General features: G+C 57.1%; 1 protein-coding gene across 7 annotated transcripts in view; it reads left to right on the top strand.

Annotated features, from left to right (window-relative positions):
* Window positions 1–1,495: 1,495 nt before the first annotated feature.
* SCN5A (sodium voltage-gated channel alpha subunit 5) overlaps window positions 1,496–19,786 on the top strand; it is an 89,698-nt gene continuing 71,407 nt past the window's right edge. For all 7 annotated transcript variants that reach the window (XM_036267567.1, XM_036267565.1, XM_036267572.1 and 4 more), the window contains exons 1-3: window positions 1,496–1,636; window positions 4,317–4,326; window positions 18,290–18,615. In XM_036267567.1, the coding sequence (XP_036123460.1) occupies window positions 18,343–18,615 (273 nt within the window). In that variant the 5' untranslated portion in view covers window positions 1,496–1,636; window positions 4,317–4,326; window positions 18,290–18,342. The remainder of the gene's footprint in view (window positions 1,637–4,316; window positions 4,327–18,289; window positions 18,616–19,786) is intronic.

Below are 19,786 nucleotides of genomic sequence, written 5' to 3'. Positions count from 1 at the left end.
AATCAGATTCAGGGCCAGAGAGGGTCCTGTGTCCTGGACTCTCCTGTAGACTGATTTTCTTCCTGATTCAGGCCCCTCCTGCAAGCATAGATAGCTCCTTAATGTATATGTAAGGCACCCAGTGACCCCCGGAGCCCTACACAAGGTCCCAAAGGGAATATGGTACCCTGGTAACCCCTCCAAGATCCCAATAACGGAAGGCAGGTCACAGCCTCTGACCTCTCAAACACAGCACCTCTGTGCCCTTTGAGACCTCAATACTCTTTTACCCAACAAGAACAATTCTTATTTTCAGGAGTCTTGAAGACGTGTCAGGAGAGAGTAAAATACTGCTGGGAAAGAAACACGTGTGTGCGCGGGTGCGTGCGCAGGTGTGTGTGTGTGCACGCCTGCACTCCTGGGCCTCGATGCAGGGTAATGTATGCCATCCCTTCCAATGATGTTACTGATCTGTGGGCAAAAGCTGGTGGTGGCCTGTGTTGTTTAAACAAGCAGTTGTGTTCCTGGATATGATTCCCTGACGGTAAGCTTGGGTGTGTGAGCAATCACCGTCAGTGTTCGGATCCCTGTGTCCCTGTGAGAGATGGTGTCTGTACACCTCAGTGTCAGCATGTGAGTCTCCATGGGTCAAGGTGTGGGTTGTATGTAGCTCAACAGGGTGAATGTATGTGTTTTTTCAGGGCAGTTGTCTGTGTGTGTTGATTGTGTCCTTTCTGGTCAGGGTGTGTGTTTTCATCAGCACGTGTGTGTCGGTGTGTGTCAAGAGAGGTGTCTACCATTATGCAGACTTGTATGCACTCTGTGTGTGTGTCTAGGAGAATGTGGTTCATACTATGTGAGTGTGTATGTCTGTCAGTGTGTCAGTGGATGTATGTCTGGGTCACGTGGGTGTCACTGATTTTGTCAGAGTGTCTGCCTCCGTGACAGTGTGTGTTGATGATGTGTCTGCCTGTGTGTCCCTGTGGGTGTCTGTGTGTCACTGTGTGTCTGTGTCAGTGCGCAGGTGTGCCTATGTCGGGTATGTTTGTCTCAGCACCGTTGTCTGTGTGTCACGGGGTGAGTTTCAGTGTCCGTGTCCGCGGTGGAGGGTGTCTGGTGGAGGGTCCCCAAGTCAGTGAGGATGTGTGTCTGTACTCCGGCCAATGTTTGTTGGTGTCCGCGTGGGTGGCTGTCTGTGGCAAAGCGTCCCCAGGTCGGTGTGGATGTACCCCACTGTGTGCCAGTGTCCGCCTGCGTCTGTCCGTGTCCGCGTGGGCGCCTGGCTGTGGCAGGGCGCCCCCGGGTCAGTGTGGGGGTGCGTGCCCGGGCGAGAGCCGAGGTGTTCTCCCTCTGAGCGGGCGGAGCGCCACGTGCGGAGCCCGGGGCGCGTCGCTCTGGGGCGGAGCCAGCCCGGGGCCCCAAGCCCCAGGCCGAGCCCAGGCGGGGCCCGCCCCCGACCCCGCCCCCAGCCCGATCCCGCGCCGCCCGCGGAGTCCCGGAGCCCGAGACTAGCGGCGGAGCCGAGACGGCGGCGGCGCCCGTGGGATGCAGGGATCGCGACCCCGGGGCCGCTGAGCCTGCGCCCAGTGCCTCGCGCCCCGCGCCGAACCGAGTCCGCGCCGAGGAGCAGCCACCCAGCCGGGGGCCCCAGCCCGGGGCCAGCAGGTGAACGAGCGTCCCCGCGCCCGGCAGTCCCGGCCCGGCCCGAGCACCCTTCGCCTGCCGCCGCCCAACTTTCCTCCCCGAGGGTCGGAGCCTCCAGCCCCTGCGCGCTCCCTTCCCTGCCCCGGGTCCGCCGGCAGCTCCCTCCCCCATCACTGCCCCTAAAGGTGGGGAGAGGAGAAGAAGGGGTGCGGATCAGCCTGGCTGGAGGGGATCCCCGGGGGGAGGGCGTCTCTAATCGCCGCGCGCCCCCTCCCCTTCCCTTTCCTTCCGGGTTTCCCAGAGCGCTGTCGAGGGCCGGGGGAGGGGGCGCTGCGGCCCCGGCGGCCCCCCGACCCGGCGCAGGCTGGGGAAGGCAGGGAATTGGAACCCGGATTCCCGAGGCCGGAGACCCCAAGGTCAGAGCGGCGACTAGGCGCGCAATGAGTGTGGTTCTGGCGAGCGGGGAGCTGACCAAGCAGGGCTGGGGATGGGGGAGGGGGCCAGGCACCCCTTTCTCTGGGCCGCGCGGAGCCGTCCGCTCGGGGAGTCCTCTCTGAGACGAGATCTCTGCCGGTCCTGCCCAGGACCGATATCTGTGCGCCTTGAGCGGGGAGAGATGTCAATATATGCGTTCTGTCTCTGAGTGCTCGACCACGACGAGGTCTCTGTGCCCTCTGACGCCCTAGTGGGGCGGCATCTGGTCCCTGCGCCCTGGAGGCGGAGAGGTGTGCGTGCGCTCTCACCGGGGAGATCTCTGTGCGCTGGGACTGGGCGCGTTCTCTGCCCTCCTGGCTCTGACCCGGGCAGACCCACGTGCCCTGACGGAGGCGGCTCTTGTCCTTTGAACATCTTGTTATTTGAGTGTCTTGGGTGGCGCCTTGGGAGGCAGTGGAGGTGCCTTGCCCTGTGGGGGGCTGGAGGTATGGAGAGTAGTCGTGGGGGAGGGGGGGAGTGCTGGGGACAGGGTCCTGGCCCAAGGCCCGCCTGCGTTGAAACACCTGTTGGAGGACAGCGCAGAGCCCCATCAGGAAGCCATGGCCGAGGTGTGGCAGAAGTCTGTCTTCTCTTCTTAGTGCCTTGAGACCAAGCCGGGATGGTGGAATCGGTCTTCTCCTCTCGGGGTCCTGGGCCAGCATTCCCTTCCCCCAGCTGTCTCCTCACCTCCTGAGGCCCCCAAGCCTCCATGAGCCTAGACGGCACCATGAAGACAGGCACATCATATGATCCTACCATGCCAAAGTACCTCAGCCCTCTCCGGAATTCTCACCATCCAGAGGGACCTTGAGCGACAGAGGCTCGGGCCACCATGGCCCAGGCCCTTGCTGCTGCCTCCAACTATCTCCTTGCCCTCAGTTCCTCTCAGTTAGAATTGGGCAGGTGCACATGAGTGGGGGGATGGAACTGGAAGGTGGAATGAGGGTGGCACAGGCCAGCAGCTCAGGCCAAGCTGTAATCACAAGAGTGGAGGGTCAGGGGACAGTCAGAGTGCAGAATGCAGATTGCATGCTAGAATTTCCAGCCCTGTACTGAAATGAGCTTCACTGAGCTTTTAACCCAACTCTCTCACCACCGCACTGTACAGGGGGAAACCGAGAGTGGGAGTGGGTCAAGGACTTATACAAGGTCACCTAGAGAGTCAGTGGATTTGGGGCACCACTCACGGTGAAGATTCCTTGAGATCAACGTCTGGGGACCAAATTGACCTGGGACTGACCAAGAAGGATCTGAGCAGAAGGGCAGCTGGCCCTTGGGTGCCAAGAACCAGCCTTCAGCCCAGTTGTGGCATGGGCAGCTGGGGTGCTTAGCCCAGTCTCTGCGTGGTGATTGGGGGTCCTCTGAAAAAATTCCAGGATTGACTCACTCAGCATGCAGATCGAGCTCAGAGGAGTGGTAGGAGGCACTAGAGACAGCTGGAGTAAGGGAGTCGGGGAGACTGGTATTCAGGCAATCCAAGAAGGGAGTCCTGGGGGAAGACTGGGACTGTGGTCCATGACATTCTCTGTTCTGTTCACAGGAGCTAATTCCTGCTGACCCTTGGGAAGATTATTGAAAAGGTGTGCAATGATAGAAGTGTGTCCCCATGGCCCATTCGAAAGAGGAGTGATTACCTTTGGCCAGGAGAGTCAAGGGTATCTATCTAACAGATTATAACCTTTCACCTGGGTTTTGAAGGATGCATAGGAGCTTTCCAGGTGGAGAAGGTACAGTCCAGCCATCAGGACTAGCATGTGCAGTACACAGAGATGTGAAACAGCACAATTCTTAGTTCAGTGACTCATTAGGTCCCATGTTATGAGGGAGAGGAGAGCAGAAACTAAAGCCAACGTCACAATCCCAGGGGCCTTTGTGAGCTCTGCTCAGGAACTAGGAATTTATCCTCAGTAATAGTACTAAGAATAGCTAACATTCACTGAGTGCTGTCTGCCGTCCAGGCGGAGCACTGAGCACTTAGCACTTTATAAGGCTCATCTCACTGAATCTCTGCATCAACCCTGGAGGTAGGGACCATAATGGCAATTTTGCAGGTAATGAAACTGAAGGCCCGGAAAGCCATAGTAATGTATGCACTGTCGCACATCTCTAAGTAGCAGGACTTGAGCTCGAGCCCAGGTGTCAGCATCTCTGCCCTGTGCTATCCTACCTCTCCAGTGCAGACCAGGGGTGCCACCGAAAGCCTTACAATTGAAGGAGAGGGACCAGCAGGTTACACAGGTGATAGAACCTGCCTTCTCTGTTAAGGGAGATGCCACTCTCCATCCTTAGACTGCTCATTAAGTGAACCTCACTGCGCCGGACGACACTGTGAAAGGGGGAATGGGCAGGTGGGGTTTGGGTTGGCAAGCCTGATGAAGACACAGGCCAGTGCTGGATGCTTCAGGGTTCTGGTTGGAATCTGTAGTATTTCCGGGGGGTGGGGGGGCGGAGGTGCCGACATCCAGTGTCAGTTGGAGGGAAGGGCCCAGCGTTCAGGAAGGAGACGTGGAAACTTGGAGTCATCCTCAGAGGCTGGTCATTGGAGCCACGGCAGTGAATGAGCTACTTTAGCAAGAATGCTGACCAGTGGTCCTCAACCCTGATGACGTTAGCATCACTTGGAAAGCTCTGAAGAACCAAAACACACCTGTGCCTAGGCTCCACCTCAGAGATTCCGATTCATGTGACTCAGGTCAGGCTTGGGCATCAGCCGTGTTGAAAGCACCCAGGTGAATCCTAATGTGGTGAAGAGGACGCGAGGGAAGAGGGCGGAGTCCAGAGCTCAGGCGGTCTAACCACTGAGGCAGGAGTAGTCCACCTGGGGCTGGGCAGGAGCAGAGAGGTGGGAGCCGCAGCGGAGGTGTCTCAGAAAGCAAGGCAGGTGCCTGTCCCAGAGGAAGGGAGTCTCCCATCTCTTTCTGCTGAGAGAGTTAAGGAAGTTCATGGATAGATTGAAAAAAAAGGAATGCATAATTTAAAAAGGAATGCCCCTTAGATTGAGCATGATCGGTGAGGGTACTGGTGTCTCAGACAACAGAAGTTTTCCTCGTAACACCCACCGAGCGTGTGCCCGGCACAGGCAGATGGTCGACTGAATGAACGAATGTACTGGTGAGAGTGGAAGTCGGTTTGGAGAGAGGGCTGAGGAGTGAGAGGTGAGGACGTGGAGACAGCATGTGCAGACAGCTCTTTCAAGGAGTTCGATGGTTTAAGAGGGAGGAGAGATAGAAGGGAGCTGGCAGGGGTAGGGTCGGGGGCGCTGCAGGGAGAGCCTGGGTGGACACTGAGGCCCCGGGTGTCTGCAGGGCACCCACGGGCAGGTGCGTGTGGGGACAACGCCTTTTCCTCACTGGGAGGCGCTGGAGGCCTGTGAGCTCAAGGTATGCAGGAGGGTCTCCGTTGCTCTAGTGTGTCCCGTGGGTCAGTCAGGAAGGCCTGGGTGAAATGACTCTTCCCACGAATCTCGGAGAGGGAGATTTTCGTGGCGGGAACTGTGATTCCTGCTGGAGGTGGGGCTGCAAGGGGAGGAGAGCTAGCTCTGAGGAGGGAAGAGTGTTCTAGAAAGCAGCGTTTGGGGACAAGATGAGGTCGGTATCCGGGAGTGGAGGGCTGAGTAAAAGGCCGTGGCTAATCCTCAGAGGCCGAGCAGGCGAAGCCAGGGGCAGCCTGTGGGCAGAGGCTGGCCACTGCAGGGAGCAGTCACAAGGGTGGCCGGGCTGGGGACTGAGCCTGGCCTGGATGCCACTCCTGCCAGCCCCGACTGGCCTGAGGCAGCGTTCAGCCAGGGATGGTGGGGGAGAGCTTGGACAGGACATTCAGCACCTCCTCTGTGCCGTGGAAGATTCTAGAAGGTTTACAATTCAGATATAATAACTGTTCTCAAGGAGTCTCCATATTATTGGGGGAAGACAGACTGGGTGCTACTCAACAGATAGATACAGAACATAATTTTAGATTGTGACCAGTGTGATGAAGGAAATAAAACAGGATGATGTGATGGAGAGATGAGCGTTGCTCTAGACAGGCTGGCCGGAGGAGGAGACTGAGCTGAGACCCAAGTAACAAGAAAACCAATCCTGAAGAGGTCTGAGGACAGGATGTCTTGTAAAGAGAGAGCTGCAAGTGCAAAGGCCCTGGGGCAGGAATAAGCTTCCAAGGCAAGGTTGGTTGCTGTGGCTAGAGCAGAGGAAATGGGGTAAGGATGGAGAGGTTCCTTGCCTCCATTTCCACCCCCACCTCCTGGTCATCTGCCCCTTCCGACTGCCCCTTTGGTTATGCACACCACTCCACTCAGGCTGGCAGTGATTCCTGGGGATGCTACTATATTTAGATACAACGCTCCTCTCTGTGGGCCTAGAACATACCGTGTCTTTTTAAGATGATCAATATGGAATGGGTGCTATTTATAGAGATCCCATGTCAATTTATGGGGCCTGAGACCCCCAGATGGGGGAGGGAGTCCAGGACCAGGCTTTGCAGGTGGCAGACACTGAGGCTGGCACAACACTGGAGCCATCGGACTCATGGACTCTTTTTGAAACTTGTGTTACCTCCCCTGCCTGCCGGGCCACCCTCACCCCATCCCTGCAGAGTCACAGCCATGGCTGGGGAGCTGGGTGTGCCCACAGCCTCCCCAACTCCAACTTCATTTCCTGGAGGGGTATCCAGTGTGCCCCAAGCGCAACCAAATCTTTAGTTGTGATTGCTGAAGCCGGAGTCCAGTGGGACAGTTTATCAGTCTCTATTGTTCCTTCCTCTCCTCACTGTTTACTACTCTGGGTAGGCAGAACAGGATACCACGGGGCCTCGGGGCCTCTCAGGTTCTCCCCTGGGCCCAGAGAGATCTGCCCAGGATAGAGAAAATGCAAGACTGCAGTCAAGAGCTCCGCCTTCCTGGTGGGAGGTTAGTGTGGCCCAAAGCAGCCTGGGGAGGCTGCCTGGAGGAGGTGGGATTGGAGCCCAGCCATGGAAGATGCACATAATGTCAAAGGTGAAAGGGATCAGATAGTGTTTGCCATCCTGTTATGGGAAGTGAATGTTTCTGCTTTGAGGCTAGACGTCTTTCTCTCTCTTCATCAGTTTCTTCTCCCTGATTAAGTCTCGCAGGGAGGCAGTGGAAAGTCGAATCCCCCCAGGGGTAATAACCTAGTAGGAGGACAGAGCTGCTCTGGTGGCATGGCGTCCGTGTGGACCTGGGGAAGGTCCCTTGCCGACTTGGAGATCCCGCTGTTGTCCTCTCCAAGGGCTTCCGACTCCCTCTTACAGCCCTGGGAAGCCAAGGACCAGTGCTGGCCGCCCGAGGGCTCAAGGTCACACAGGGATGCAGGCAGCCCTGGGCCCGTGTCTGGCCCCGCCCAGGTCTAGCCCCGGCAGTCACCATGCTTTCTGGGAACGGCTTTGAACAGTAGAAAGGCTCTTCCTGGCACCAGGAGGGTAGTCAATGCCTTTCTGGCGGGTATCGATTCCTCGAAGGCCTGTTTGAAGGAAGGACCTGGCTGAGGAGGCAGTTTTCAGAGGGACAGCAGGTCGGGGAGAAGTAACGTGGCTGCAGGCACCAAACCCGTTCTCAGACTACATTAGCAGTCCCCATCCAGGCCAGGTTGGGAGGTGCCCTAAACCATCTAAGATTGGGGGGTGGGAGGGCCAGACCCTGGAGGGACCAGCCCAGCTCAATCAATACCTCTTGCATGGCCGGCAGAGCCCAGCCTCATTGACCCAGGCGGATAGCTGGAAAGTGGTCCAAACCAGCCCCTCGGAGCCCAGGTACCCTCCCTCTGCTGCCCAGCACTGCTGCCTGCCTCTGGGCCTATTCCCAGGAAGGTCCCTGTCCCGAGTCCATTCCCTTCTGGGCAGGCCCAGGCCCAGCTGGTGTGGGGGTGCAGGGAGGCGGAGGGCCAGAGGCCTGCCCACCACCTCCAAAACCGAGTGCAAGGCAGCCCAGGACCCACGGCGCTTGATCGGATGCAGCACAGGCTGTCAGTGAAGCAAAGCGGCAGCTAGTTGCAAGCACAGTTGGAAACCCAGGGAAAGCCTCCACTCACGTGCTGGGCCTGGGGGCCTAATAGATGTATAATTGCTGAGCTTCTGTTTCAGGAAATGTCTGAGGGAAGGAGAGAAAAACCTCCCCAAGGATCCCCTGGGGGCTGATCATGCCCAGAGATAGCTGGGCTTTGGGCCCCTTCCAATCCTTGGCTCCATGATTGAATTAAGACTTGGCCCCGATGGGTCACTGGTGTTCACACAGCGCATCGCACAGGTTACTCAGATGCACTCACCAACAGACACAAAGTGAAAATCTCAACAGCGTGGTGTTGAGCAAGAACAGTTGACTCAAGAGCCCATACATTATGACCCCGTGTGTGTGAAGTGCTAGAGCAGGCAGAGCTAGCTCACGGGGATAGAAATCAGAGGAGCTGATTGGAAAGGGAACGTTCTGGGATGACAGGAATGTTTACGAGCTTACTTGGGGTAGCAGTTACATAGGTGTATGCATTTGTTAAAAATCACCCAACTGTACAACCAAAGTCTGCGCTTTCTTTTTCTTTTTTAAATATGTTTTTATTGATTTTTAGGGAGAGATAGAAACATCGATGTGAGAGAGGTACATCGATCGGCCGCCTCCTGCACACCTGCCCCTGGGGACCGAGCCCAAAACCCATGACCTGGGTATTTGCCCTGATTGGGAACTGAACCGGGACCTCTCGGTCCATGGGACGCTGCTCAATCCACTGAGCCACACCAGCCGGGCTAGAATCTGTGCATGTTCTTGTATATATACTATACCCCAATTTAAAAGAGTACTAAGGGAAAAGGGCTGTACATTCGGCTATCCTCTGTCATGAACATTTGTGGCATAGATTTTGTATATTGGTGGATTGGTTTATCTCCCTCTGGGGGCAAAGAAACTTTATATGTAGGCCTCTCAGGTTTCTCTGGGGGCATTTTCTCTGGCTCTCAGTGCACACAGTAGGTGCCCTGTAAACACCTCGGTTGCCATGGCATCAGTGCACAGTTCCCTGTGAAGTCTTTTTTCAGCCCAGGTATTAAGAAAAATCAGTTACAGGAGTCTGGGCTAGAGAGGGACTGAGGATGCTGATTGCTGTCTTGTGGGCACCTGTGTGCCAGGAAGGGCATTTCCTGGACCGTAAGTGGGCACCTTTCTGACCCCATGTGCGTACTGCATGGGTTTAGATGGCCTGGTGTTCGGAGCAGAAGTGCCCCAGGGTTACGGAGCCACCTCTCTAACTTTTGGGAGTAGTATGGTAATCCCTCTTACCCATGGTTTCACTTTCTACGGTTTCAGTTACCTGTGGTCACAGTCTGAAAATCTTAAATGGAACATTGCAGAAATAAACAATACATAAGTCTTAAATTGCGCACCAAAATGAGTGGTGTGATGAAATCTCAAGCCATCCCGCTCTGTCCCACCAGGAGTGTGAATCATCCCTTTGTCCAGCGTCTCCCCGCCGTGTGCCACCCACCTGTTAGTCACTCAGGAGCAGTCACAGTTATCAGATCGGCTCTCAGAGCGAGGGACCACATTCACGTACCTCCTGATACAGAATATTGTTACAATCGCTCGATTTTATTACGAGCTATTGTTGTTACTCTCTTGCTGTGACTAATTTATAAATTAAACTTTATCATAGGTGTATGTGTGTAGGAATAAACATCATATATTCAGGGTTGGGTACGATCTGCAGTTTCAGGAACCCACTGGGGGTCCCGGAATGTATCTCCCTCGAATCAGGGACTACAGCCAATCTTTTGGGTCCACAGCCTGGAGACCCAGGGCCCGGGGGCAGCGTTGGGTCTTGAGTGACAGCCCTGCCACTGGGCAGAACATTCTAGATCCCTACGCATGAAGCAGCAAAGGGGTGACCGGGAGACCTGGGCTTGGGGAGAAGGGGTTGCCATGTGTCCCGTGGAGGCCTGGCACCGAAACACACGGGTGGACACTTGGTGAAATTAATGAGCTGCTTCCAAGCCCCCCACCCCTATCTTACTATGGAAGGCGGGGGTATTGAAAAGGCAGGAATCTTGGGCTGAATCCAGGGCTCAGGCCAAAGGGCCACCCCCATGCCAGGTCTCCTCACCTTGCACTCTGGAGGGGCGGGGGATCTCCTTGCATCCCTGCCTGGGAGGCGGTGGGGTTTTCTGTCGGCTGAGTGCCCCTAGGCTTCAGCCTGAGTGTCGGAATACGTGAGATGCAAATGTATGTAAATGAGGGCATCCCCGGCTTTCTGGGGTGGGCGTGAACCTCGGCAGGGATGGGGGTGATTCTGCAAGACTTCTCCCTGTGCTGGGGGTGGGGGTGGGGACGAGAGAAGGAAAGCCCCTCAGGATTCCCCCTTCGTGAAGCCTGGGCTCCGGACTGGACAGGGTTAATGCCTGTGCTGCCTCGAAGGAGTGGAGCCGCAGGGAGCTGGTTAGCTGAGGCCCCGCACAAGGACGCGCCTTTGATCTGGGAGCAAGGACCTGAATGCACAGGCCGGGAGCACCAGCTGGCACCCCTGCCGAGCCTTTGTCCAGGCCCTTACCCCCAGAGAGCTAGGACTGTGTAGACAATTGCCTGGGTGGGAGGGATGATCTGAAACATGCTGTCGACCTCAACCCCTTCCCCCACCCTCCACCATCCCAGCCTGGCTTGAGCCTGCATAACCACCCACAGCCACTGCCAAAAACCCGGGTGACCACTTTCTAGCCTGCTGAGGACAAGTCTCCTTCAGCCCATCCCCCGCCCCTCCTCCCCTTGCATTTCCTGCTCTCTCTCCTCCCCCACCCCCCAGCTAGCTGGCCACCCAGCCTCAAAGCAGGTGGAGTTGTGTGAGGTTCCGGAGGAGCCTGGTGGCTGGAACTCCGGCAACGCCATCCAGTAGAGATAGAATGCAAGTCGCACAAGCAATTTGGGGTTTTCGGTAGCCATATTTTACAAAGTAAAAAGAACCCGTTGAAATTAATTTTAACCTATCTTCTTCAATCCAGTATATCCAAAATATTACCGGTGTCCATTGTAGTCAGTATTTGAACGTTATGAATGAAATAGTTGACATTCTTTATCATACTAAGCCTTGGGATTTGGTGTGGATTGCCGGCCGCACATCTGGATGGTCTCGGCCACATTCCCAGTGCTCGCCCTCGTGTGCTGAGGGACTGTCCTGCTGGACAGGGCAGTGCCGGAGCTGGAGGGGAGCTGGGGAGCCGCTGACTCTGGGTGTGTCTCCCTGGGAGCATCTGCCCACTCGTGGGCACGGCCAGGCTGTGTGGAGCGAGGACCAGCCTTAGAGGATGTCCACAGGGCTGCCCCGTAGTTCTCAGTCAGACACACTGGGTCCAGGTGGACGGGCCACAGGTAAGCGATGACCCTTCGTCCCTGCTCTGCGCGCGCTCAGAGGCAGTGAGGTCGTGAGTGGTTAGTCTCGCAGGCCTGGCTGCAGACACACTGGGGCTGCTTACTTAACCCCTCAGCATCAGATCTGTAAAACGGGTAATAGCACCCCTCCTTCGTAGGGTTGTGGCAAGGCTGAAGAGTGGTCCACACTTAGGGCAGCCCCTGGCCCGTGATGAGCACGTGAGCCTACTGGGGTGACCCTCCCCCTGCTCATGGGTGAGGGAAGGTGGGGGTGGGGCATGACATTGTGCAAGGTCACAGTGTGAGTTAGAGGCTGGCAAGAGGAAGGTCAGTCTGGCACTCATTCCTTCCTTCCTTCATTCCTTCATTCGCCAGACCCACATAGGCACCTCTGCTGGGCTAGACCGTGTTGGGGAGCTCGGGCACAGCCAGAGAGGCAGGTATGGAAGAATGACTGTGCCCCGTGACAAAGCTTGTGTGGGAATGCCAGTGTGCCCGGAACACAGAGAAGGGAGGGCCAGCCAGCAGAGGGGCAGCAAGGAACGCTTTTCAAAGAAGGGTTCTCTGAGTTGGATCTCTCAGGAGAAAAATAATGACAGTAACCACAACGATGATATCCAGTGACATCCACTGAACGCTTCCTGTGTGCCAGCAGGTACAAGTACTAATGCATGTGTGCCTCAAAACCACCCTGTAGAGTAAGGTCTGCTACTAACCCCGTTTTAGAGATGAGAACACTGAGGTAGATAGAAATCAGTGAACTTGCCCAGGAACACATGGCAAGTGAGTGGCCAGGAACCACGTACACAAGCGGTCTTGCTTCTAAGCCACAGATCCAACCACCTCCGTACCCTGCCTAGGAACCGGGACCTTCGGCAGGGAGCCGTGTGTGTGTGGCGGGGGGGGGGGGGAGACCCAGGGCTGGCGCTGTGGCCAGGGCGTTTCCTCATTGCCCGTCTCAGCAAGACTGAGTGGACGTCTCCCTCCGAGCCCCCGGGAGCCCTTTTGCTGATGGCTTTCCCTCATTTCCCCGTCATTGCCTGTTGATGTGGGATCCATCACCCTGGGAAGAAGAGCCTTCTATGATGTCATTTCTAGTACCCTCTACACAGTGGGTGCTGATTAGATGTTTAATGAATCATTCAATTAATAAGATGAGTCCGCAAGTTGAGATGTTAATTAGTTTTAACGTATTCTCAAGGAAGAAATGAATTCACTCCTAGTGCCCATCTGTCCACCTGTTGGGAGCGAGCCCCTGCCTCGAGGGCACCCACACCCTCTCCCTGAAGGTGAAGCGGAAGGCAGGGCCACAGGGCGGGGCCCAGGTGGAATGAGTGGCCGGGCGGTGGGTGCCCCAGCCTGAGGTCACCCCGGTCTGCAGGGCAGGAGAGGGGCCAGCCCTCCGAGATTTTCTAGGAAGCCCGGGAGCCACTCCCACAGGGTGCTTTGCATAAATTTACATGGCAAAGAATTTTCTTTGCTTGCTGTGTTCCCGAGGCTCTGACTCCAAGGCGACCAAAATGCCAGACCTGACTTCAGGGCGCCTGCCTGTACCGCTCTCTGATTGGCAGGGGAGTGGGCAGGAAGGGCTGGGTCCCTCCTCACGCCTAGGAGGACCAGGTGTCCTGGTCTGTGTGGGACGAAGGGTGTCTCTGGAGGCAGGAATTTTAGTGCTAGAACTGGGGAAGTCTCGAGCGTCACTTCACCGGGACAGTACCGACCGCTGCGCAGGCTGTGGGGTTCTGGGTCAGGGCATTACCACCACCACTGATTGAGCACCAGCCGTGTGCCCCTTCAGGAAGAGACGGTACAAGGGGGGTCCATTTTCGGGTGTGAACAGTCAATTTTCTCCCCCTATGGCATCTCTGCCCTGATGTGAATAACCATACATTCAGGCCAGTGTCTCAGAGGTGCGGGGGCGGGAGGACTGTCCTAAGAAGAGGCTTGTGGTTTGCCGAGGCCAGACTCCCTGATGGACTGTCAGGGAGCAGTGGAGGCCAGGAAGGGGTCAAGGGCCGCAGGCAGGGCTCAGCCTCTGGCCCAGAGGAGGGAGGTCAGTGTGAGGTCCGTGTGGGTGGGCGGTCAGAGGCGGGGTCCTGGAGGAGCAGAAGGGGACTCTGCGGTCACGCAGGGCAGGGGACGTGTTCGGGAACGTCTGAGCCAGGGAGTGGTGGCAGGCGCACATGGGGGCTGGAAGGAAAGGGGGAGGATGTGGGTAGCAGTGGGGTCCGTGTGGTCCCAGCTGGCACAGGGAGGTCTGCCCCAGGCAGTGACACTGGGCATGGAGACCGTGATGTTTGGTGGGGGTCGGACTTGTGGCCGGTGTCGGAGGAAAGGATGTCAGGGGGAGCCAGTTTGAAAAGGAGACCTCACAGTTTGCTACTGCTGATCCTTGGAAGCCAGCAGTACTGAAGGAGAGATGTACCCACTAACCAGAAGCCGAAGGACTTGGGACAGGGCGGAGTAGGGGTCCCTGGAGTTTGCGTGACGCTGATAGGAGACTGGCCCCGGGAGAGGGTCCGCTGGAGGAAGCTGCCAGTGCCAGGGGAGAAGCTGTCCTGGGCAGGGGCAGAGTGTCCTGTGGTCTTCGGGTCAAATCAGGTCCATGCGCCCCGCATGTTGGAACAAGAGCGGTCCCCTGGCCCTCCCCAGCCAGAGCTTGGTCCTCCCCAGAAAGCTGGGAACTTGACCCAGGCCTGAAGGGTATGGCTGGGCCTGAGCCTGGAGCGTCCTCAGACCACCCCAGACACCTCATTACCCTGCATTGCCCTGGCGTCACCAGAACCCTTGCAGCCAGGGCTCAGCCAGCCTCAGCCACAGCAGGGTGTGGCCTCGGGCTGCTGCAGGAGGGACGGCCTGAGCCAGGTGCAGGAACGGGGGAGAGAAAGGATCCTGCCCGCCTACCAGGAGCTGCCTGCGGGGCCAGAGGACACCTTTGCCGGTTCTACTTTGGGACCTCAGCTGCCTGGCTGCTGGGGAGTGGGGAACTTCCTCTGGAGTCTGGGTTCAGCAACCACTCACCCCCAAGGGTTTGGGTGCTCTGCGGGGGGCCAGCTGGCACAAGACCCTTCTTAAGACCCAGGGCCCCACCATCAGGCCTCTTTATTAATGTATCAGGTAATAAGATCTAGCATGGGTCTGATGAGCATTGTAATTTTGAAGTATTGATGGGCATTGAAGATATTCTGATACCTGCCGCACCTGTAATGGGGCAGGGAGGAAGCGCAGTGTCTGTTGGCCATGGGGACCGCTAACCCTTCTATGTCGCCACCTACATTCTTTATGGAAGGAAATGCTACGAGGCTCAGTTTCCCCTCGAATTCTTTCCCCGTCTCCCCCGCCCAGCAGCCTGTTAGGAGCCCTGAAGTGCACAGACAAGCAAAGCTAACCTGTGCAGTCAGCCGTGGGAGAGTGGTTACCCTGGTGAGGGAAGGCAGTTAGTGCCGGGAGGGGAACCCCAGTCTGAGAGGCTGGGAGCAGCTTAGGTCTTGACCTGGGTGCTAGTTACCAGGTGTGTTCAGTTTATGGAAATCCACCCACCTGTACACTTAGGATCCGTACACCAATCTGCATGAATAGTTGATTTCAGTACAAATTTTAAAAACACCTTTACTGCCCTGGCTGTGTGGCTCAGTTGGTTGGGGTGTCGTCCTGTACACCAAAAAGGTTGTAGGTTCAATTCCCAGTCAGGGCACACGCCTAGGTTGCGAGTCTGATACCCGGTCTGGGCATGTATGGGAGGTAACTGGTCGATGTCTCTAACATTGATTTTCTTTCTCTCGCTCTCTCAAAAAATCAATTAAAAAACATATCCTCAGGTGAGTATTAAAAAAAAACAAAAACAACACCTAGCCCTGGCCAGCTTGGCTCAGTGGTTAGAGCGTCGGCCCTTGGACCAAAGAGTCGCGGGTTCCATTCCGGTCAAGGGCACGTACCTCAGTTGCAGGAGCCAACCAGTGGATGTGTCTCTCTCACATCGATGTTTCTCTCTCTTTCTTTCTCTCTGTCCCTCACACTCTATATGAAGATAAGTGAAAAAATATCTTCAGGTGAGGATTTAAAAAATGTTTCTAAATAAATAAAACAGCTTTACTAGAATAGACATATGTGCTGGTGTGAGCTCGCGTGCACACACACACACACACACACAGGTGAGGACCGGTGAGCCTCTGCAGGGCCGTGGTATACACACACACACACACACACACACAGGTGAGAATCGGTGAGCCTCTACAGGTCCATGGTGTACACACACACACACACAGGTGAGGACCGGTGAGCCTCTGCAGGGCCGTGGTGTACACACACACACACACACACACACACTGGTGACCGGTGAGCCTCTGCAGGTCCATGGTGTACACACACACACACACACACACACAGGTGAGGACCGGTGAGCCTCTACAGGTCCATGGTGTACACACACACACATACACACACACAGGTGAGGACCGGTGAGCCTCTACAGGTCCATGGTGTACACACACATACACACACACACACACACAGGTGAGGACCGGTGAGCCTCTACAGGTCCATGGTGTACACACACACACACACACACACACAGGTGAGGACCGGTGAGCCTCTGCAGGGCCGTGGTATACACACACACACACAGGTGAGGACCGGTGAGCCTCTGCAGGGCCGTGGTATACACACACACACACAGGTGAGAACCGGTGAGCCTCTGCAGGTCCGTGGTGTACACACACACACACACACACAGGTGAGGACCGGTGAGCCTCTGCAGGGCCGTGGTATACACACACACACACAGGTGAGGACCGGTGAGCCTCTGCAGGTCCATGGTGTATACACACACACACACACACACACACACACACACAGGTGAGGACCGGAGAGCCTCTGCAGGTCCGTGGTGTACGAGTCTCTCCGTTACTGTTCCAGGCGTGTGGACACAGGTGGACACAGTGGGACAGAGGCAGAGACACTGTTTTTAGGAAATACTTCCAAGCAAACAGGAGGTTTCTGATTTCCAGGTCTAGTGAGTGCTCATGACGGAGAGGATTGCCCCGCATCCAGGTGCGCTTTCAAAAAATAATAAAATAAAAAGAATAATGATTTTATTGTTTTTGTAAAAACAATCCGCGATCCTCATAAATAATTCAAGCACTGAGGAAAGTACAAAGAAGGAGGTGTAAAAGTACCCGCATCTCCACAAGCGAAGGGGAACAGTCCCCAGTCCCATCTGGCGCAGAGCAGCGCGCTCGCCCCCTTCAGAGACGGAGGGTAGACAGAGACATGCCTTCACAGAGGCAAACCTACTCCCTCGCCTGCTGTTTGCAACAAAGGTGTTTCTTTAACTTCCCTTGAATGAAGCGGAAGAACAAGAGACTAAAGGATAGGGTGGCTCTCAAAGCCTGGGACCTCAAGGTCCTCCTCGACCTGCCCTGGCACGTGCCAGGCGGCGCTTCCCCCGGGGCCAGAGGTGCCCTGGCGAGGCTGGCTTGCCTGTGTTGTGTTTGCTCGCTGTTTACCTGCCATCTGGCCAGGTGCCTAGTTTACAGCCACCCACAGTGCTTGGGGCTGCGCTCCTGGAGGGCTCGGCAGGGCAGCAGCTCCCTGGGCTCGTGGGTGGCATGTTCCGCAGGAGTAAGACCAAGCAGAGTTGGCCCTTGGTTGACGGAAAGGGATTCTGTCCTGGCAGAGATCTCCAACAGGTGTCCACCCTGCCCTCTTGAGCTGGTGCCTGGCCATTCCCGGGTTTGATGTAATTAACGACACCGCTTCCCGGTGTCCTCGTCAGGGGCTGTGCCGGCCACATCCTGTTTGGTGGGACAGTCGGGAGCGCATTCTTGGGCCGCTGTGTCATGGGCATGTTCACGCCGGGTCCTGGATCATCTGAGGCCACCAGGGCCACATTCCCCGGTTAGGCGTCACACACGTGTGCCGGCTGGACGACCTGGTGGATGAGTGGTCACCGTTCTCCGGTTCTGCTGTCGCTTGGAATCAGTCCTTCTTTGTTCAGACTGGGAGGAGGGGACGAGTGGAGGCCTGAGGTTCGGAGATGCTCCTCCAGCGTTTCCGTCTGTGCGAGGATGCCTCACCCTGGGGATTTCATTGAGACCCTCGCAGCAGGAATCCCAGGCAGCTGTGTACACCAGGTGCCAGCATCTGGATGGCAGCTCCAGCTGCTTCCAGAGGCCACAGGATTCGCCTGGGTCTCCAGGCAGATATGGAGCCCCTGTCTATGTCCGGGTGTTAGCACCGCCAGGCCCCACCTGGAGTCTGGGGCCCCTCCCCCAGGCAGGCCCATGGCACGTGGGGAGAACAGTGTCCCCCACCCTGCGATCCTAACACACTGGCTGGGGGTCTGCCTGGAAAAGAAGCCCAGAGGTGGGCTTTGGCCCAGGCGGCATCTGATCACCCTCCTAGGCCCCAAGGTTGCCTTTAGAAGGGACAGACTTGGGAGGAGGGCTGCACGGGGTACCTTTTAATGCCCCTGCCCCTCACCTGTTCGTTTGTTCGGGACCAGCCTTGCCATGGGGTGTCTCTCTCAGCCCACAGTGTGTCACAAAGTTGTGCAAGTGTCTCAAAGTGGGTTTCTCTGTGCTGAGTGGAGCAGAAAGAAGAGGCTTTGGTGACACCATCGCTCTTGCCACTTGCATTCAGGCTCGCTCATCGGATGGGAAAGGACCCCTGCGGGTGCCCTGCACACCCCACAGCCTGGAGGGCACCCACCCGGTGTGCCTGCAGAGTTGGGGACCTGGGGTGTGGGGGCATCTTTGCAGACCATGCCCTTCCCTAGCAGGTCTGGCCACCCTGCGCTCTGGCCCTGGGCGTGGGGTCAGGCCTGGTGTCTGTGTCTTCCAGCTTCCCCACAGGCAGCGTGGGGACAGCCCGGGCCCCAGAAGCAGGATGAGAAGATGGCAGACTTCCTGTTCCCTCCGGGCACCAGCAGCTTCCGCAGGTTCACCCAGGAGTCCCTGGCGGCCATCGAGAAGCGCCTGGCGGAGAAGCAGGCCCGAGGCTCGGCCGCCTTGCCGGAGAGCCGGGACGGGCTGCCCGAGGAGGAGGCCCTCCGGCCCCAGCTGGACCTGCAGGCCTCCAAAAAGCTTCCAGATCTCTATGGCAACCCGCCCCGAGAGCTCCTCGGGGAGCCCCTGGAGGACTTGGACCCCTTCTATAGCACCCAAAAGGTGACTGCCACCCAACCCCTGCCCACGCTTCCACACAGCTGGCCTGTGGGCGCAGCGGTTGGGGGAGGGCCTTGCACCACCTTGGGCTCTGTTTGGGGTGGGCTTCTCTGGGCTTTGGAGGCGTGAGTCATTGGTGATCTATATTCCAATCGCCTTTATTTTGGAGTTCCGGAATAACAGGCTAGAAATATGCGGCCGAGGTTGTTCGGTGCTTTGAAGGAAGAGAGCAGCCACCATGACCATTTTGCCTCATTCTGGAGAACCTGCTTTGGGAATTGTCTGGGTTAGATCTCACCTTAGGAGCCCTGCACCCTGGCCCCATGGTGTGTGTGACCTGGAAGCAGGCCCTGAGTCCTGTCCTGAGTTGAGTGTGAGCCCGGGCACAGCATATGATCCCCTCTCCTAACGAGGGACAGCGGACAGCCTCACAGCCCGCTCAGAGAACTTGGGCCTTGGCGGGGTCAGGGGAGCCCCGACGAGGCCTCAGCAGCAGCGCCCTGGGCCTTAGGGCTGGTAGTGGGACCAAGACGGCCTGTGGGGATGTGAGGGGTGAGGAGGGCTTGTTCCGCCTTTGTCCCTCCTGAGTGCAGGAAGAGGCAGTGGCTTTTGTCCACTAGACAGGGTGAGGCAGGCTCCCTCCCAGTATTTCTATCCAGAAGGTGAATCCTCCATCTGGGTCCCCAGTCCTGACCTCACCTCTCAGGACTGAATGCCCAGCCCTGCACCCAGCCAGACCTCGGGCACACAAGGCTCCTGCAGAGGCCTGGCCCCCAACCCGCTGCCCACATTTCAGGCCTCGCTGCTGGAGGAAAGTGAACTGGGGACCGAGGGCAGGGACGCCCACACTACACCTTCAGCGCAGGGCCGAGGGAGCAGGGGCGCAGACGACCGGGTGCACAGACACAGGGCGAGTGTAGTCCGTGGCAGGCGTGAGTGCCGTGTGTGTCCCTGGGCGCCTGGCTGTGCTCCAGGCTGCATTTGGGACACAGGGCTGAGGGTGGGTGTGGGCAAGATGGTCTCCATGCAGAAGCTCCTGCGAGTGGCCGGGGTGGAGGGAAGGCCACCGGGTCTGTGTGCACAGGTGTGAGAGGAGCCCTTGAACCTGGTCCAGCTTCCTCCAGTTCAAGTCACTCAGGGTCAGAGTTAGGCTGGAAGGCGGGATTAGTCAGGG

This window comes from Molossus molossus, unplaced genomic scaffold (assembly GCF_014108415.1).
Source record: "Molossus molossus isolate mMolMol1 unplaced genomic scaffold, mMolMol1.p scaffold_m16_p_18, whole genome shotgun sequence".
In the NCBI taxonomy this organism is placed as follows: Eukaryota; Metazoa; Chordata; class Mammalia; order Chiroptera; family Molossidae; genus Molossus; species Molossus molossus.
The sequence above is the reverse complement of the archived record's forward strand: the minus strand, read 5'-3'. Positions and strand labels throughout refer to the sequence as shown.